General features: G+C 37.9%; 1 protein-coding gene across 1 annotated transcript in view; it reads left to right on the top strand.

The window, feature by feature from the left end:
• The window catches only part of LOC127487785 (uncharacterized), a 108,583-nt gene that overhangs the window by 68,119 nt on the left and 19,373 nt on the right, over nt 1–21,091 (top strand). The window contains exon 3 of the mRNA XM_070053180.1: nt 4,662–4,901. Within this exon, the coding sequence (XP_069909281.1) occupies nt 4,662–4,901 (240 nt within the window). The remainder of the gene's footprint in view (nt 1–4,661; nt 4,902–21,091) is intronic.

Genomic DNA, 21,091 nt, shown 5'->3' with positions numbered 1-21,091 from the left:
ATGACATGATGTAAACACTGTTGGGATAAAATTGTGCTGACATATAATTTATTGTGATCTCACAAATCTACCATCAGTATGTCATAATCATTTGGAATGTCATAAATAACTATTGTGGTGCCATGATTAATTGTGATGTCATAAAATTTTGGATGTCATAAGTAGACCATTGCAATGTCATAAACCAAACTGTTTTCATAATCAATTGTAGTATCATAAACCACCATTATGATATTATAAGCAATTGTGAAACTTTAAAAATATCATTTCAAATCTTTTGTCATGTCATTAGTCAGCATTTTTATGTTATAATTAACTGATGTCACAAAAGTTTATAATATCAAAATCTATTGTGTTGCCATAAACTAACATTGTGGTGTCGTAATCATTTCAAAAACATCCATTCTTATGTCATAATCAATGTGATGTTATGAAATGTCACATAATAAGCCAATGTTGTTATATCATATATCCACCTTGTACTGTCATAATCAATTTTGATGCCACTAACAAATTGTGATATTATAAATCACTATTGTTATAACAAAACTTAATTTTTAGCTCTAAAATCCATTCTGATGCCATAAACAATTGGTTTGTGACATGTCACCTTGTGACAACAAAAACCTGCCTCTGAAATGTCATAACCAATTCTGAGGTTATTGGCCTCTATTCCTGCCTTCATAATCAATCTGTATTACATAAAACACCATTGTGATATCATAATTATATATCATGTCTTGAAACATTTCTATACCATAAAACTACCATTTGATGTCATTAACCAATCATCATTTTGCAATCAATTGGCTTTTCATAACCAATATTGTGATGTCATAAACCACCATTGTGTTATAATAAATCATGATGTCCTAAAATCATTGTGATATTTTCATCTATTGTCATGTAAAATAAAAGTGTTGTCATAAACAACAATTATGTAGTCACAAAAACAATTTCAATGCCACTATCAATTGTGATATAAAAACCAGTGTGATATAATAAAGCTAACACTGTGATGTCAAAATCTATTGTAATTCCATAAAAATGTTTGATGTCATTATCAATTGGGATATGATAAACAACTATTATGATATTGTAAATCTACCATGTGATATTATACTCACTAATGGTGTCATAAGGCATTGTTGTGATGTCATAATTGTGATAACATTCTGATAATCATCCTACAATTGTAGTGTAATGATGTTATAAACCAATATTTTATGCCATAAACCTACATCATAATGTCATGATAAATTACGATGAACACAAAATTCACATGATGTCAAAATCAATTGTGATGTCATAAAAGCATTGTGACATGATAATAAATTGAGAATGCAAAAATCCATGTGATATCCTTCACTATAATTGTGATGACATAATCAATAGGGTGTCAGAAAAATCATTGTGATGTCATAAACAACACTGCGGAGACATAAACCTAAAATCCAATGTACTAAACACCATTGTATTTTCATAATCAATGGATGTTATAAAAACATTGTTATGTCATGCACAAATATGATAATTCAGACTCATAAAAACTATAACAAAAATAAGTTCACTCCTTAAGAGTAAACCATACTAATAAATGCTTAGCAATTAGTCCTTTGGAGGAAATGCACACTATATGTTTATTTAATTATGAGGGTTATTATAAATTTGATTTCTGTACCAATAATTATGAAGTACACAATGCTCTTTATTACAAATTATACCTAACTTACTAAGTTTTTTTAACTTTTATTTAATGAATATAATTTTCCAAAGTACAGCTTGTGGATTACAATGGCTTCCCCCCTCATAACTTCCCTCCCACCCACAACCCTCCCTTTCCCACTCCCTCTCCCCTTCCATTCACATCAAGATTCATTTTCAATTATCTTTGTATACAGAAGATCAGTTTAGCATATATTCAGTAAAGATTTCAACCGTTTACACCCACATAGAAACACAAAGTGAAAAATACTGTTTGAGTACTAGTTATAGCATTAAATCACAATGTACAGCACACTAAGGACAGAGATCCTACATGAGGAGTAAGTGCACAGTGACTCCTGTTGTTGACTTAACAAATTGACACTCTTGTTTATGGCATCAGTAAACACCCAAGGCTCTTGTCATGAGTTGCCAAGGCTATGGAAGCCTTTTGAGTTTGCCGACTCTGATCATATTTAGACAAGGTCGTAGTCAGAGTGGAAGTTCTCTCCTCCCTTCGGAGAAAGGTACCTCCTTCTTTGATGACCTGTTCTTTCCACTGGGATCTCACTCACAGAGATCTTTCATTTAGGGTTTGTTGTTTTTTTTTTTTTTTTTTTGCCAGAGTGTCTTGGCTTTCCATGCCTGAAATACTCTCATAGGCTTTTCAGCTGGATCCGCATGCCTTAAGGGCTGATTCTGAGGCCAGAGTGCTGTTTAGGACATCTGCCATTCTATGAGTCTGCTGTGTATCCCGCTTCCCATGTTGGATTGTTCTCTCCCTTTTTTATTCTATCAGCTAGTATTTGCAGACACTAGTCTTGTTTATGTGCTCCCTTTGGCTCTTAGTCCTATCATTATGATCAATTGTGAACAGAAATTGATCACTTGGACTAGTGAGATGGCATTGGTACATGCCACCTTGTTGGGATTGAATTGGAATCCCCTGGTATCTAACTTACTAAGTTTTACACAAAGCCATTCTGGATTTTTGCAATTGCAACCAATGGTTTTAATCCACACATAATTAAGCAAATGGAATTTAAGATTAGTCATCTGGTCCTTTTTCCAACAAATGTATTCTCATTAAATCTAATTTGTGACCCTGCATTAAACTATTCCTCATCCTTATAACAGTTGTATTCATTGGAATGAACCATATTTAAAATTCAGCACTAAATATGACATACTTTAATTTGAACTGTTGGTTTTATGTTTTTATTTTATTTTAAAAATTTTTCATGAATAAAAATAGAACAGATTTCATGCATTTCATAGATACAACTATAAAAAGAAAGCCATAATTCCCTCCCTCTCTGTATACCTCCCTCAATCTCCCATTTTCCTTCCTTTCATTTCTTTAGTTTTAGCAAATACATTATTTCAGTCCACTCTATAATCACAGGTTTAATGCACCACTAACCATAAAATTCAATAAGTAAAAAGTATAAAGACCATAGTTCCACAGGAGTATAAACAAGGGCTAAAATAGCAATAAAATCAAAAGATGCCTGTTTCATTAATTTTCATTTGTATTCTATATTAGTTGCTACATATCAGAGAAAAGATGATATTTGCATTTTGGGGACTGGCTTATTTTACTAAGCGTAATGTTTCCAGCCGCATACACTTTTTTTGCAAAGACAGGGTTTCAACCTTTTTAGGGCTGAGTAGTATTCCATAGTGTGTGTGTGTGCATGCATTTGCATGTATGTGCGTGTGTTTGTGTGTGTGTATCCCATGCATATTTTCTAGATCCAGTCATCAGTTAATGGACATTGGATTGATAACTAGCTATGGTGAATTGAGCTGCAATAAATATTGGGATATACATAATTGTTTCATATGATGATTTCATTTTGTATGGGTAAATTCTGAAGAGTGGGATGGCTGGGTCGTATTGTGAATCTATTTTCAGATTTCTGAAAAATATCCATAATGTCTTCCATAATGGTTGTACTAGTTTAAATTCCCAACAACCATGGATCAATGTAATTTTTCCCCACATGCTTTCCATTATTTATTATTTATTTGAATTTTGGTTTATCGTCAGTCTAACTGGGGTGAGCAGAAACCACATGGTTGTTTTTCTTTTCATTTCTATGATGGCTAGTGATCTAGAGCATGTTTTCTCTTTTTATCATTTTTTGTGTTTGTTTTATTTTTTATTTATTTATTTTATAAATTAATTTTTAAGCAATACATATTTCATATGTACAAATTTATGAATATAGTTATTCTTGCCACCATACTCGCCCTCGCACCCATGCTCCCAGCCCTCCTCCTCCTCCAACTCCCCTTCCCAGTACCATTCACATTAAGATTCATTTTCATATAACTTTGTACATAGAAGACCAACTCTATGCTAAGTAAAGATTTCACAAATTTTACAGACAAAAAAAAGTGTTTCAGAGCAAGTATCACCGTTAACTTTCATAATACAAGTCATTGAGGACAGAGTTCCTGCATGGAGAGTTGGTACACAGTGACTCCTGTTAATTTAACAATTAACACTCTTATGTATGACATCAGAGACCACCTGAGGCCCTTGATATAAGTTGCCCAGGCTATGGGTGTCATTTAAAACCACAAACTCCATCAGTACTTAGACAAGGCCATGATCAAAGTGGAAGTTCTCTCCTCCCTTTAGAGAAAAGTACATCCTTCTTTGATGGCAACTTCTCTCCGATGAAATCTCATTCACAGAAACCCTTCATATAGAACATTTTTCTCACAGTGTCTTGGCTTTACATATTTGAAATGCTAAATGGGCTTTTCAGCCAGACCAGGAAGACTTAAGGGCTGATTATGAGGTCAAAGTGTTACTTAAAGCAATTGTCATTCTATGAGTCTGCTGTGTGGACTGCTTCCCATGTTGGAAAATTCTTTTTTAATTCTATTATAATTACCCAACACTTCATCTATTTATATGGTCTTTTTAAAACTCAATCCTGGAGCTGCGGGACCGAGCCTCGGAAGCCGAGCCGCGGGACCAAGCTGTGCAAGCCGCAGGCTCTGCGCGCCAGTGCTCGAAGGGGAGTGCGTGCCACACAGACAACAGCGGGGAGACTTCGGACGTCCAGGGCTCCGAGTCCACACATCGGCGCTGGAAGGGGAGCAGACCTGCGTGGAGAGCGTGGGAGCCCACAGTTCAGAACACCAGCAGCAGACTCAACACACCAGCACTGGAAGGCGAGGTGAGCCAAATCCGAGACACCGGCAGGCAAGTGGAGAGAGGAGACTAGAGGGAACGACCCCCGGGGGGGGTGACTTCACCAGGCTAACTGGAAGAGAGAGAGAGGAAAAAAAAAAAGGTGACGGGTACAGACACAGGTTTCTCTCTCTCCGCTCACCTCTCAAGGGCGAGCAAGACAAAGAGCAGGCGCCATCTTGGACATACGTCATAAGCAGAGCGACCTCAGGTCTGCACCGGCCCTGAGCCTAGCAGAAAAACCTGACTCTGGGCGGGGCGAATTAACAGGAGATTAGGACCTAGTAAATTTGTGGTGCTACTGAACTGAGACTGTGAAAAAAGAGACGGTGGGGGAGAGAACTCACGGAATTCACGTGAGCACTCTCCAGAGATGCTACAATTCCATAATTTTGGCAACCCAGTGGGAGACTGAAGGAGAATTTGAGCCCACTCTGAGGGCCGAACAGATTCCCTGTGTGGTCCTTGGGAAAGAGCTTCTGATCTCTGGCTCCTGTGGGTATATCATTTGCCTGCTAACTACCTCCAACTTCGTCCAGATGTGCAGAATAACTTCCCTTTTGAATCAAAAAAAAGAAAGAGAGAGAGAGAGAGAGGTTTACCACGCCTAACCTGGGAGTGTCACCTTTGGCACACCAAACAGAGCTCTCAGGCCACACCCATCTCAAGCCCTAAGGCTCCATCAAAAACAGATAGTCCACTTAATCTAGAGTCATAGTATAACAAGAAAAAGCACCACAGTGAAGAAACCAAATATCTCCAATATGCCAAATAACAAACGCGAAAACCAAGGTAATAAAAACAAGGAAGTCACCATGAAGCCCTCAAATGAAAAAGACACCCCAATTCAAGATTATGAGGATGATGACATAGAAGAAATGCAAGAAGCAGATCTCAAAAAATTGATAAGAACATTAAGAAGTTCTCAAAAACAAATTCTTGAACTACAGAAATCCTTAATGGACAATATAGAAAATCTCTCTCGTGAAAATGAAATATTAAGGAGGAATCAAAATGAAACGAAACAACTAGTACAACAGGAAACTGGGATAGTGACTGAAGTGAAGAATTCAATAGATCAAATGAAAAACACAAAAGAGAGCCTTACAAACAGAATGGGTGAAGCAGAAGAGAGAATATCGGACTTAGAAGACAGAGAACAGGAAAGGATACAGTCAGACCAAAGAAAAGAAGAGGAAATTAGAAATCTAAAAAATATTGTTGGGAATCTACAGGATACTATAAAAAAACAAAACATTCGGGTTCTAGGAGTTCCTGAAGGCATGGAGAGGGAGAAAGGATTAGAAGGCCTTTTTAGTGAGATATTAGCAGAAAATTTCCCAGGTTTGGAGAAGGACAGAGACATCCTAGTACAGGAAGCCCACAGAACCCCTAATAAACACGACCAAAAGAGATCCTCACCACGACACGTTGTAATTAAACTCACCACAGTGGAACATAAAGAAAAGATCCTAAAATGTGCAAGAGAGAAACGTCAGATTACTCTCAGAGGATCTCCAATCAGACTCACAGCTGACTTCTCATCAGAAACTCTACAAGCTAGGAGGGAATGGTGAGATATAGCCCAGGTACTAAGAGAGAACAACTGCCAGCCCAGAATATTATATCCTGCAAAGCTATCATTTGTGAATGAAGGTGAAATAAAGACTTTTCATAGCAAACAGAAATTGAAAGAATTTGTCGCCACTCGTCCAGCCCTGCAAAAGATGCTTAAAGATGTGTTACACACAGAAACAAAGAAACACGGTCATCAATATGAAAGAAGGTAAAGGAAGGAAACCAAGGAAGGAAAGCTCACAGCAAAAGATCACAGGGAATTCAAAGCATATATTAGAACTTATCTTTGGCAAATGGCAGGGCAAAGTTACCACTTATCATTAGTCACATTGAACGTGAATGGCCTGAACTGTCCAGTTAAAAGACACCGTTTGGCTGATTGGGTTAAGGAACAAAACCCATCTATTTGCTGCTTACAAGAAACACATCTTTCCAACAAAGATCCATACAGACTGAAAGTGAAAGGCTGGAAAAAGATATACCATGCCAACAGGAATGAAAAAAGAGCGGGCGTAGCCATCTTAATATCAGACACCATAAACTTTACCACAAAAACCGTTAAGAGAGACAAAGAGGGACACTACATAATGATTAAGGGATCAATTCAACAGGAAGATATAACAATTATCAATGTATATGCACCTAACTACAGGGCACCGGTTTATCTAAAAGATTTGTTAACGGACTTAAAGGGAGACTTAGACCCCAATACAATAGTACTGGGGGATTTCAATACTCCACTCTCAGAAATAGACAGATCAATAGGACAGAAGATCAACAAGGATACAGTAGATTTAAACGACACTATAGCCCAAATGGATCTAACAGATATATACAGAACTTTCAATCCTACAGCTAAAGATTTTACATTCTTCTCAGCAACATGGAACCTTCTCTAGGATTGACCACATACTAGGCCATAAAGCAAGCCTCAGCAAATTCAAAAGAATTAGAATCATACCATGCAGCTTCTCAGACCATAAAGGAATGAAGTTGGAAATTAGCAACTCAGGAATCCCTAAGCATACGCAAACGCATGGAGATTGAACAACATGCTCCTGAATGCACAATGGGTCATAGAAGAAATTAAAAGAGAAATCAAAAACTTTCTGGAAGTAAATGAGGATAACAGCACAACATACCAAAACTTATGGGACGCAGCAAAAGCAGTGTTAAGAGGAAAGTTTATATCAGTAGGTGCCTACATCAAGAAATTGGAAAGGCACCAAATAGATGAGCTTTCAATTCACCTCAAGGATCTAGAAAACCTACAGCAAACCAGACCCAAATCTAGTAGGAGAAGAAAAATAATTCAAATCAGAGAAGAAACCAACAGGATTGAATCAAGAAAAACATTCCAAAAAATCAGCCAAACGAGGAGCTGGTTTTTTGAAAAAATAAACAAAATTGACACCCCATTGGCCCAACTAACTAGAAAAAGAAGAGAAAAGACCCAAATCAATAAAATCAGAGATGAAAAAGGAAATGTAACAACAGACACCACAGAAATAAAAAGAATCATCAGAAATTACTACAAGGACTTGTATGCCAGCAAACAGGGAAACCTATCAGAAATGGATAGATTCCTGGACACATGCAACCTACCTAAATTGAACCAGGAAGACATCAAAAACCTAAACAGACCCATAACTGAGACAGAAATTGAAACAGTAATAAAGGCCCTCCCAACAAAGAAAAGCCCAGGACCAGATGGATTCACTGCTGAATTCTACCAGACATTTAAAGAAGAACTAACTCCAATTCTTCTCAAACTATTCAGAACAATCGAAGAAGAGGGAATCCTCCCAAATTCTTTCTATGAAGCCAGCATCACCTTAATTCCTAAGCCGGAAAAAGATGCAGCACTGAAAGAAAATTACAGACCAATATCCCTGATGAACATAGATGCAAAAATCCTCAATAAAATTCTCGCCAATAGAATGCAACAACACATCAGAAAGATCATCCACCCAGACCAAGTGGGATTTATCCCTGGTATGCAAGGATGGTTTAATGTGCGCAAGACCATCAATGTGATACACCACATTAACAGACTGCAGAAGAAAAACCATATGATTCTCTCAATAGATGCCGAGAAAGCATTTGATAAAATACAACACCCGTTCATGATGAAAACTCTAAGCAAACTGGGTTTGGAAGGAACATTCCTCAATACAATCAAAGCAATCTATGAAAAACCCACAGCCAACATCCTATTGAATGGGGAAAAGTTGGAAGCATTTCCACTGACATCTGGGACCAGACAGGGATGTCCACTCTCACCACTGCTATTCAATATAGTCCTGGAGGTTCTAGCCAGAGCTATTAGGCAAGAAAAAGAAATTAAAGGGATACAAATTGGGAAGGAAGAACTCAAAGTATCCCTCTTTGCAGATGACATGATTCTTTATTTAGGGGACCCACAGAACTCTACTAAGAGACTATTGGAACTCATAGAAGATTTTGGCAAAGTAGCAGGGTATAAAATCAATGCACAAAAATCAACAGCCTTTGTATACACAGACAATGCCATGGCTGAGGAAGAACTTCTAAGATCAATCCCATTCACAATAGCTACAAAAACAATCAAATACCTTGGAATAAACTTAACCAAGGACGTTAAAGATCTCTACGATGAAAATTACAAAACCTTAAAGAAAGAAATAGAAAAGGATACCAAGAAATGGAAAAATCTTCCATGTTCATGGATTGGAAGAATCAATATCATCAAAATGTCCATTCTCCCAAAAGCAATTTATAAATTCAATGCAATACCAATCAAGATACTGAAGACCTTCTTCTCAGATCTGGAAAAATTGGTGCTGAAATTTATATGGAGGCACAAGAGACCTCGAATAGCTAAAGCAATCTTGTACAACAAAAACAAAGCCGGAGGCATCACAATACCAGATTTCAAGACTTACTACAGGGAAGTTGTAATCAAAATAGCATGGTACTGGTACAGAAACAGATGGATAGACCAATGGAACAGAATTGAAACACCAGAAATCAACCCAAACATCTACAGCCAACTTATATTTGATCAAGGATCTAAAACTAATTCCTGGAGCAAGGACAGTCTATTCAATAAATGGTGCTGGGAAAATTGGATTTCCACGTGCAGAATCATGAAGCAAGACCCCTACCTTACGCCTTACACAAAAATCCACTCTACATGGATTAAAGACCTAAATTTATGACATGACACCATCAAGTTACTAGAGAACATTGGAGAAACCCTTCAAGATATTGGCACAGGCAAAGAGTTTCTGGAAAAGACCCGGGAGGCACAGGCAGACAAAGCCAAAATCAACTATTGGGATTGCATCAAATTGAGAAGTTTCTGTACTGCAAAAGAAACAGTCAGGAGAGTGAAGAGACAACCGACAGAATGGGAAAAAATATTTGCAAACTATGCAACAGATAAAGGGTTAATAACCAGAATCTACAAAGAGATCAAGAAACTCCACAAAAACAAAACCAACAACCCACTTAAGAGATGGGCCAAGGACCTCAATAGACATTTTTCAAAAGAGGAAATCCAAATGGCCAACAGGCACATGAAAAAATGTTCAAGGTCATTAGCAATCAGGGAAATATAAATCAAAACCACAATGAGGTTTCACCTCACCCCGGTTAGAATGGCTCACATTCAGAAATCTACCACCAACAAATGCTGGCGAGGATGTGGGGAAAAGGGACACTAATCCACTGTTGGTGGGAATGCAAACTGGACAAGCCACTATGGAAGTCAGTCTGGAGATCCCTCAGAAACCTGAAGATAACCCTACCGTTCGACCCAGCCATCCCACTCCTTGGAATTTACCCAAAGGAATTTAAATTGGCAAACAAAAAAGCGGTCTGCAGCCTAATGTTTATTGCAGCTCAATTCACAATAGCTAAGACCTGGAACCGACCTAAATGCCCATCAACGGTAGACTGGATAAAGAAATTATGGGATATGTACTCTTTAGAATACTATACCACAGTAAGAAACAACGAAATCCAGTCATTTGCAACAAAATGGAGGAATCTGGAACACATCATGCTGAGTGAAATAAGCCAGTCCCAAAGGGACAAATACCATATGTTCTCCCTGATCGGTGACAACTGACTGAACACCAAAAAGGAAACCTGTTGAAGTGGAATGGACACTATGGGAAACGGTGACTTGATCAGCATAGCCCTGACTGTTAATGAACAACTTAATACATTATCCCTCTTAGTAGTTTTTTTGTCTGTTCTACTTAATATGACTGGTTTAATTCTGTAATTAATACACAGTTATTCTTAAGTGTTAAAAATTAACTGAAATGTGATCCCTGTTAAATATTAAGAGTGGGAATAAGAGAGGGAAGAGATGTATAATTTGGGACATGCTCAAGCTGACTTGCCCCAAATGGTAGAGTTAGAGACATACCAGGGTATTCCAATTCAATCCCATCAAGGTGGCATGTACCAATGCCATCTCACTATTCCAAGTGATCAATTTCAGTTCACAATTGATCATAATGAAAGGACTAAGAGTCAAAGGGAGCACATAAACAAGTCTAGTACCTGCTAACACTAACTGATAAAATAAATAAAGGGGAGAGTGATCCAGCATGGGAAGTGAGATACTCAGCAGACTCATAGAATGGCAGATGTCCTAAATAGCACTCTGGCCTCAGAATCAGCCCTAAAGCCATTCGGATCTGGCTGAAAAGCCCATGAGAGTATTTCAGGCATGGAAAGCCAAGACACTCTGGCAAAAGATCTCTGCGAGTGAGATCCCAGTGGAAAGAACAGGTCTTCAAAGAAGGAGGTACCTTTCTCTGAAGGGAGGAGAGAACCTCCACTTTGACTATGACCTTGTCTAAACAAGATAAGAATCGGAGAACTCAGAGGGCTTCCATAGCCTTGGAAACTCATGACTGGAGCATAGGGAGACTACTGATGCCATAGACAGGAGTGTCAATTGGTAAAGTCAACAACAGGAGTCACTGTGCACTTACTCCTTATGTAGGATCTCTGTCCTTAATGTGCTGTGTATTGAGATTTAATGCTATAACGAGTACTCAAACAATATATTTCACTTTGTGTTTCTATGGGGGTGCAAACTGTTGAAATCTTTACTTAATGTATACTAAACTGATCCTCTGAAAAAAAAAAAAAAAGAAAGAAATTATCAACTCCCAACTTGACTCTCACTGGGATTAAACATGACAATAGGTCTGATCTGATTTCATCATCATTTAAAAAAAATCATCTATTATTTTTACTTTATGTTTCTGTGTGGGAGCAAACTGTTGAAATCCTTAATGTATACTAAGCTGATCTTCTGTATATTAAGAGAATCGAAAATGAATCTTGATGTGAATGGAAGGGGAGAGGGAGTGGGAAAGGGGAGGGTAGTGGGTGGGAGGGACGGTATGTGGGGGAAGCCATTGTAATCCATAAATCGTACTTTGGAAATTTATATTCATTAAATAAAAGTTAAAAAAAACTCAATCCTATCTATATTCTATCTATATGTTCACTTTAACACTTAGTATGATAAATTTAACACTTAACATGACCTTTTTCTCATCCAGCTTAATGGGATTTGGGGTCCCATGACAAGTTTTTAAAATGTACCCTTAAAAGTTAGTCTTTAGGGCCGGCGCCATGGCTCACTAAGCTAATCCTCCACCTTGCAGCGCCGGTACACCGGGTGCTAGTCCCGGTCAGGGTGCCGGATTCTGTCCTGGTTGCCCCTCTTCCAGGCCAGCTCTCTGCTGTGACCAGGGAGTGCAGTGGAGGATGGCCCAAGTGCTTGGGCCCTGCATCCCATGGGAGACCAGGATAAGTACCTGGCTCCTGCCATTGGATCGGCGCGGTGCGCCGGCCGCAGCGCGCTGATTGCGGCGGCCTTTGGTGGGTGAACCAATGGCAAAGGAAGACCTTTCTCTCTTTCTCTCTCTCTCTCTCACTATCCACTCTGCCTGCCAAAAAATAAAAAAAGAAGTTAGTCTTTAGGAATATATACAGAATTATACAGCATTACAGCTATAAATTCCCTCCTCCCTCTCTTACTCCCAATCTTATTTCTTACTGAGATCCATCCTCAATTGACTTTATACACATATGATTAATTCTATGTTAGGTAATGAGTTCAAAAAATAGTATGAAGTGAAAAAATAAAAAAATCAAAATCAAAACTCTTCCTCAACGGTGAAGAAAAGGGCAGCTCAGGTCATCCCTTCTCAAAGTGCCAATTTCACTTCTGCCAATTTTGTTTTAGATGCTTTATTCGTTCCCCCAGATCAGGGAGAACAGATGGTCTTTCTCCCTTTGAGACTGACATATTTCACGAAATATGATGTTTTCCAGATTCATTCATTTTGTTCCAAAGGACTGGATTTCATTTATTACTACTGTGTAGTATTCCATAGTGTACATCTCATAATTTTTTTATCCAGTCTTTGGTTGATGGGGATTAGGTTGGTTTGAATTGACCTGCAATAAACATGGGGGTGCAGGTAACTATTTTATGTACTGATTTCATTTTCCTTGAGTAAATTCCCAAGGTGGGTCAGATGGTAGGTCTAGATTCAGATTTCTGAGCTATCTCTATACTGTCCTCCAAAGTGACTACTGTTCTACAATCCCACCAACAGTGGAATAGGGTACACTTCCACCCACATTCTCACCAGCATTTGTTGATTCCTGTATGAAAGCCATTCTAACTGGGATGAGGTGAAACCACATTATGGTTTTGATTTGTATTTCCCTGCTGGCTAGTGATCCTGAGGATATTTTCATGTGTCTGTTGGCCATTTGGATTTCCTTTTTTGAGAAATGTCTGTCTTTTGCCTATCTCTGTTGTTTGTTTTGTTGTTATGGAGTTTCTTGATTTCTTTGTACATTATGATCTTCGTTCTGCAGTTTGTTAATGTGATGTATCACATTGATTGATTTGTGAATGTTGAACTATCCCTGCTTACCAGGGATAAATGCCAGTTGGTCTGAGCGGATGATCTTTCTGATGTGTTGTTGGATTTGATTGGCTAGAATTTTCTTGAGGATTTTTACATCTATGTTCATCAGGGAAATTGGACTGTAATTTTCTTTCTCTGTTGCATCTTTTCCACATTTAGGAATTAAGGTGATACTGACTTCATAGAAAGAATTTGTGAGGATTCCCTCCATTTCCATTGTTTTGAATAACTTGAGAAGAACTGGAATTAGTTCTTCTTTACATGTTTGGTAGAAGTCAGCAATGAAGCCATCTGGTCCTGGGCTTTTCTCATTAGGAGGGCCTTTATGACTGATTCAATTTCATTCTTGATTATGGGTCTAAGTTTTCTATGTCTTCATGGCTCAATTTAGGTAGGTTTTATTTTTCCAGGAATCTATCCATTTTATCCAGGTGTCCCAGTTTGTTGACATACAGCTCTTTGTAGTATTTTCTGATTATTCTGTTTATTTCTGTGGTGTCTGTTGTTACATTTTCTTTTTCATCTCTAATTTTATCTCTCCCCTTTTCTAAGCTATCCTCTCCTAGACCAGAGCAGTAAGCTCCCTCCTGACTCCACATCTTGCAATTTCATGAGCGTGTTTTCATGTCTGTTGGTCATTTATATTTCATCCTTTGAAAAATGATGTACATGTCCTTTTCCAGTTTCTTAACTGGAATGTTTGTTTTGTTGTTGCCAAGTTTCTTGAGCTAATTTTGGATCCTGGATGTCAATCCTTTAAAAGTTTCATAGTTAAGTATTTCTCCCATTCTGTCAGTTTCCTCTTCATTTGGTTGATTGTTTCCTTTGCAATGCAGACACTCCTTAGCTTGTTGTAATCCCGTTTGTCTATATTTCCTTTAATTATCTGTGCTTCTGGAATCTTTGCCAAGAATTCTACCTAAACCAATGCATTACAGACTTTGCCTGTTGTCCTTGAGTAATTTGATGGTATCAGGTTATAAATTTAGATTTGTTATCCACTGTGATTTGTTTTTTGTATAAAGTAGAAATTAGGATCTCATTTTCATACTGCTGCACAAGTAGATTCAATTTTCACAACACTTATTGAAAAGACTGTCCTGTATCCAAATATAGATTATAGCTCATTTGTCAAAGATTAGTCGGTTGCATATTCATGAATAAATTTCTGGGATTTCCATTCTGTTTCATTGATCTACATGTCTATATTTGTGCCAGTACCACGCTGTTTTGATTATACTTGCCTTCTAGTAATGTCTTATAATCTGGTATTGTGATGACTTTGGCTTTGTTTTGTTTTTTTAAGTTTTAATTATTGGAGTTTTAGCATTATTTTTTCCAGATCTGAGAAAAATATTTTTTTGTTATTTGGATTGAGATTGCATTGAATATGTAAACTGCTTTGGGTAACATAGAAATTTTGATATTCATTCTTCTAATCCACAAACATGTGAAGTGTTTCCATTTCTTATGCTTTCTTACATATCTTTCTTTAATGTTTTATAGTTTTCCTTGTATGGCTCTTTCATATCCTAAGTTAAATATATTGCAAGGTATTTAAATTGTTGTAGATATTAGAAACGATATTCCTCTTAAAAATTCTTTTGCAGAATTGCATTATTTGCATATACAAAGACTATTGATTTTTGTGTGTTGATTTTATACCCTTCCCTTTACCAAACTCTTTCATATGTTCCGATACTCTCCTAGTAGATTCTTTTTGATCTGTTATATATAGGTTCATGTCACCTACATACAAGGATAATTTGACTTCCTCTTTTACAATTTGTATGCCTTTGATTTCTTTTTCTTTCCTAATGGCCCTGGTTAAAACTACCAGAACTATATTGAATAGCAATGATCACAGTAGACGTCCTTGTCTGGTTCTGTATGTTAGTGGAAGTGATTCCAACTATTCCCCATTCAATATGATGCTGGCTGTCGGTTTGTCATATATTTCCTTGAAAATGTTGAGAAATGACCCTTTTACGCTCAATTAGCCTAGATTCTGTTTTTATTTTTTTATCATGGAAAGTTGTGATTTCTCAAATGTTTTCACTGTATCTATGGAGATAGTCATATGCTTTTTTTAGTCTTCAGTTTGTTAATGTGATATATCACATTTATTAGTTTTCCTATATTGAACCATCCCTGCATACCAGAGATAAATACAACTTATCCCAGGTGAATGATTTTCTGATGTGTTTCTGGATTTTATTAGCTAACATTTTTGAGTTTTGATTCTATGTTCATCAAAGATATTAGTCTCTAGTTCTGTTTCTTTGTTATATCTTTTTTGGATTTTGTAATTAAAGTGATGCTGGACTCATAGTAAGAGTTTGGGAGAATTCCCTCCCTTTAAATTATTTTGGGTATTTTAAGAGGATTTGGAATTAGTTCTTCTTAAATTTCTGGTAGAATTCAGTGGTGAAACAATCCACTCCTGGGCTTTTTCCTTGATAGAATCTTTATTACTGATTCAATCTCCATCTTGGTTATTGGTCTATTTAGTTTTCTATCTCTTTGACTCAATCTTGGTATTTTGTATTTATATATTTTTAGTAATTTTTGTACATGTTCAGAAATCTATTCATTTATTTTAGATTTTCCAATGTATTGGCAAATGGCTGTTTGGAGTAATTGTTGATGATTCTTTGTCTTTCTGTGGTATACATTACACTATCTTCTTTTTCATCTCTGATTGTTAATGTGTATCTTCTCCCTTTTTTAGTAGTGGGGCCAGTGGAGTTTGCATTTTATTTTTTCAAAAATATAACCATTTTACTGATTTTCGTCTTATTTTGGGGCATACAATTATTTATTTTTTATCTGATTTTAATTATTTCTTTCCTCCTACTAATTTGGATTTGGTTTGTTCTTGTTTTTGTAGGTCTTTGAGATGCACTGTTCACTTATATGATACCTGTCCAATTTCTCAATGTAGGAAATAATTGCTATAAATTTCCCTCATAATACTACTTTTACTGTATCCCATGTGAATTGATATGTTGTGGTGTCACCCTCATCCATTTCTATGGAGTTTTTACTCCCTTTTTGAATTCTTCTTTGGCCCATTGTTCATCCAGGAGCTTGTTGTTCAGTCTCCATGTGTTGGCATATTTTCTAAAGCTTTTTAAGTTGTTAATTTTTAGATTCATTGAATTATGGTCAGAACAGAAATTTGTATGATTTCAATTTGTTGAATTTGTTAAGACTTATTTTATGGCCAAGTATATTTTCTATCCAATAAAAATTCCATGCACTGATGCCAAGAATGTGTGTTCTGCAGCTGTGGGATGACACACTCTGTAAATATCAGTTAAATGCATTTTGTCCATTGTGTAGATTTGCTCTGTTGTTTGTTGATTTTTTTGTCTGGATTTTCATTTTTTTTTTTGCTTAGCTGATTTTTTTGTCTAGATTTATCCATTGTTGAAGTCCTCCATTGTAATTGCATTAGAGTCTGTATCTCCTTACAGGTTCATTATTATTTATTTTATATAACCAGGCATTCTGATACTGGGTGCTTATGCATTCACTATAGTCACAACTCCCACTTGAGTTGATCCCTTAATCATCACACAATGCTCTCCTGTGTCTCTTTCAACTTTTGTGTCCCTATCTTTTATATTTTTTTATTTTATTTTTTATTTTTTATTGATAAACAGTAGTTGTACATTTTGATGGAGTATAATGTAATATTTCAATACATGCATACATTTTAATGATCAAATTAGGATAATTAGCACCCCTCCATCATTTTGTATATTCGAGATTCTTTTGTAGTGTATACATTCAGAAATCTTTATTGTAGCTATTTAGACAAGTACAGTATGTTATTATTAACTGTTATTACTCTACTGTACAATAGAATACTGACAGGCTTGTTTGCAAATTAGTAAAGTTTCTTGCTATTATTTCATTGAATAGGCCTTCAAAATCCATTCTCTTTTCACAACTTCAGGAATTCCTAAGACCCATAAGTTAGATCAATTGATGTTATGACATAAATCGTGCACACTATTTACTATTTTCCGTTTTTCTTTTTTTTTTTTTTTTTTTGGTCAAACAGATATTTCCAAATATTTGTCTTCTAGTTCAGATATTCTTTATTCTGTCACAACAAGTCTATTGTTAAAAGTTTTCCTGTATTTTTTAAAGATTCATTTATTTATTTGAAACTAAGAGTTACACAGGGAGAGAAGGCAAGGCAGAGAGAGAGAGAGAGAGAGAGAGAGATCTTCCTTCCACTGGTTCACTCTCCAGTTGGTCACAATGGCTGCAGCCATGCCAGTCCAAAACCAGGAGCCAGGAGCTTCTTCCAAGTCTCCCACATGGGTGCAGGGGCCCAAGGACTTGGGCCATCTTCTACTGCTTTCCCAGGCCATAGCAGAGAGCTGGATATGAAATGAACCAGCCGGGACTTGAACAGGCACCCACATGGGATGATGGCACTGCAGGCAGTAGTGCTGGCCTCTCCCTTGTATTTTTTATTTCACCTATTGAATTAGTCACACCCAAGTCGGATGTGTTAGAATTCCTGTCAGTTACGAGTAGGTTATGCAGTATGCATATCAGCTGGTATGATCACTACTTCATCTCTCTTCCAAGGTGATCAATGCCTGAGATGAGCCCATACCCCTCCCACATGGGTATATGTATCACAAAAGGGATCCGTGCAGTCCATAGTGTGAGCACAGATACCTCGTAATGACCTACCCCAGCACACAGGGAACTCTAATTCTCTTAATCCAGACACTGATTGTTCATGCATGTGGGGAGCAACTCGGACTAGACTAAGTTACTGGAATTAAGACTTATTCTATGCATCTGCTCTCCCACAATATGGCGCTGGGAGAGGAGTAAACAACTTCTACACAGCTGCCTCTCACCAACTTGACAAGCTGCAGGAGCTGATCTTGCTCCTGATTGGAGGAGAGCAGCTGTGTTTGGCGTGTGGGTAGCAGAGTTGGGATTGGTGGAAGAGGACTATAAAGGAGGAGAGAGACAACATGCACGAGGAACATCTAAGGGGAACATCTGGATAACATCTGAGCAGCCCCAGAGAGAGCTGGCCGGTGGTGTGCCGCTCCCCCATGGAAGTGGGGAAAGTGGCAGGGGGAACCGCCCTTCCACGGAGGTGGAAGGATCGGCAGCCAACCCGGGAAGGACCAGCAGCAAACCCGGGAAGGGCCGAGCAGACAAAATAACAGCGCAGGGTCCTGTGTCATTCCTCCGCGAATAGGGGAACGACAATGCAGTCACAGAATTCCCCTAGTCCTAGCACACAGGGCTCCCACTCATACAGGGAACAGGGATTCTGCTCATTCATGGAGAAAGCCAAAGTGTTCCCAGAGCCAGCTGTCCATCAGTGCTTCCCTGTGGCAGTTTGTGCCTCAGTGTCCATGAAGGAATGAATAGAGGGGGTACCTCACAGGCATAAGTTGGTGCCCCATCTCCTGCCAATTATTCAGGCCAGACTCAAAGTCAGTGAGGACCATGGATTTATCCCTGTGATAAAATTCCCTAGTCATTTACCTGTAAGCTGTAGCAACCTCTACTCATGTTATTAAGTTGGCATTTATTCTCTGCTAGTCCACCAAGCATCCTTTTGGGGAAATGGAAGGAAAGCAATGTGCTGTCTATTCACAGTGTAAGGTGGGCACCCTGTCTCCCACTAGATCTCCAGGCTGGACTCAAAGTCAGTGTGGTCCACATTCTCCCTCGGATAATATCAACAGGGACACAGCCTATCACAGATAGTTCTCAACTTGCTCCAAAAAGATGAGTAAGATCCCAGCAGAAAGAACAGGACATCAAAGAAGGCAGTACCTTTCTCTGAATGGAGAAGAGAACTTCCACTTTGAATATGGCTTTGTCTAAATAAGATCAGAGTTGGTGAACTCAAGAGGCTTCCCTAGCCTTGGCAGCTCATGACAAGAGCTTCGGGTGATTACTGACATCGTAAATAAGAGTGTCAATTGTTAAATCAACAACGGGAGTCGCTGTGCACCTGCTCCCCATCTAGGGCTCTGCCCTTAATGTGTTGTACTATGTGAATTAATGGTAAAACTGCTACCCAAACAGTACTCTATACTTTATGTGTATCTGTGTGGGTGCAGTCTGTTGAAATCTTTACTTAGTATATACTAAGTTGATCTTCTGTATATAAAGATAATTGAAAATGAATCATGATGAAGAATGGGATGGGAGAGGGAGTGGGAGATGGGATGGTTGAGGTGGGAGGGATGTTATGGGGCGAAATCCGCTATAATTCAAAAGTTGTACTTTGGAAATTTATAATTATTAAATAAAAGTTGAAAAGAAAAAAATAAGTAAATTATACTATTTTAAAAAAAAAAAAGATCGTGTCTCTTCTATTCCTGGTTGTCCCCAGTGGAGTCCCTACACACTGCTATGTGTTCTCACTGTCTATACTGCTCCATGGGCTCTCTCTTCTTCCTGAAGAGTTTCCACTGTGAATTTCTCTCTCTCTCTCTCTCTCTTTTTTTTTTTTTTTTTTTTTTGACAGGCAGAGTTGACAGAGAGAGAGAGAGACAGAGAGAAAGGTCTTCCTTTTGCCATTGGTTCACCCTCCAATGGCCGCCGCGGCCGGCGCACCAAGCTGATCCGATGGCAGGAGCCAGGTGCTTATCCTGGTCTCCCATGGGGTGCAGGGCCCAAGTACTTGGGCCATCCTCCACTGCATTCCCTGGCCACAGCAGAGAGCTGGCCTGGAAGAGGGGCAACCGGGACAGAATCCGGCGCCCCGACCAGGACTAGAACCCGGTGTGCTGGCGCCGCAAGGTGGAGGATTAGCCTAGTGAATTTCTCTTTAACTGTCCCCTAGAAATGCAATTACTCCCCTTTCCTTTTGTTATCTTCTCATGGTCAAAATCAGCATGTCTTTTCCCTATTCAGCCATTGTGGGTCTCCCATTCTGCTGTATTAAGTTCACAAGTAACCTCAAATGGATTATACCTGAAATTCTTCAATGAATGAGTCATGAATTTGTGTCAGGCTCTGTGACTCATAAGTGTTATTTATCTCGTTGAGTTTTGACTAATGCTTTGTGAAATTTGTTTCCATCATTCCCTAATCACTGATACAGAAGATGAAGATTAGAAAGGGACCCAGGATGTTAGTGACAGAACTGAAATTTGAATATAGGCCTATCTGATGTTGAAGTCCAGATTCCTAAACAATAATATTTTGTTCATACAGTTAATGCATCTTTACTTTTATCATGGTACACTTTAAAGATTTCCAAAGTGATTTTCTACCCACTACCTATATATTACCTCTCCACATCCTCATAATACTACAGTTAAAATGAGTCCAACTGTAGTGTGAATGAGCTGACTCCAAATGAATCAATTGTTATTAAATATGAAGTATTAGCATGAAAATGAACATAGGTATTTAGAACATAGTATACAATTTTGAAGTAAGTTCATTGATGAATGAATGATGCATGGGGATGCCATTTAGGTTTTGAATTTTACACATAATTTTAAAAAGAAATTTTAGCTATGTGCCCATCTATAAAGCAACTAGTGGCAGAATGTCATTTTGGGATATTCGGTTTTTGCCTAAGAGTAACATAACCATTTTAATGGAGACATGAAAAATAGAATCA

Source organism: Oryctolagus cuniculus, chromosome 11, assembly GCF_964237555.1.
Source record: "Oryctolagus cuniculus chromosome 11, mOryCun1.1, whole genome shotgun sequence".
Taxonomy (NCBI): Eukaryota; Metazoa; Chordata; class Mammalia; order Lagomorpha; family Leporidae; genus Oryctolagus; species Oryctolagus cuniculus.
This window is presented reverse-complemented; position numbering and strand designations above follow the sequence as displayed.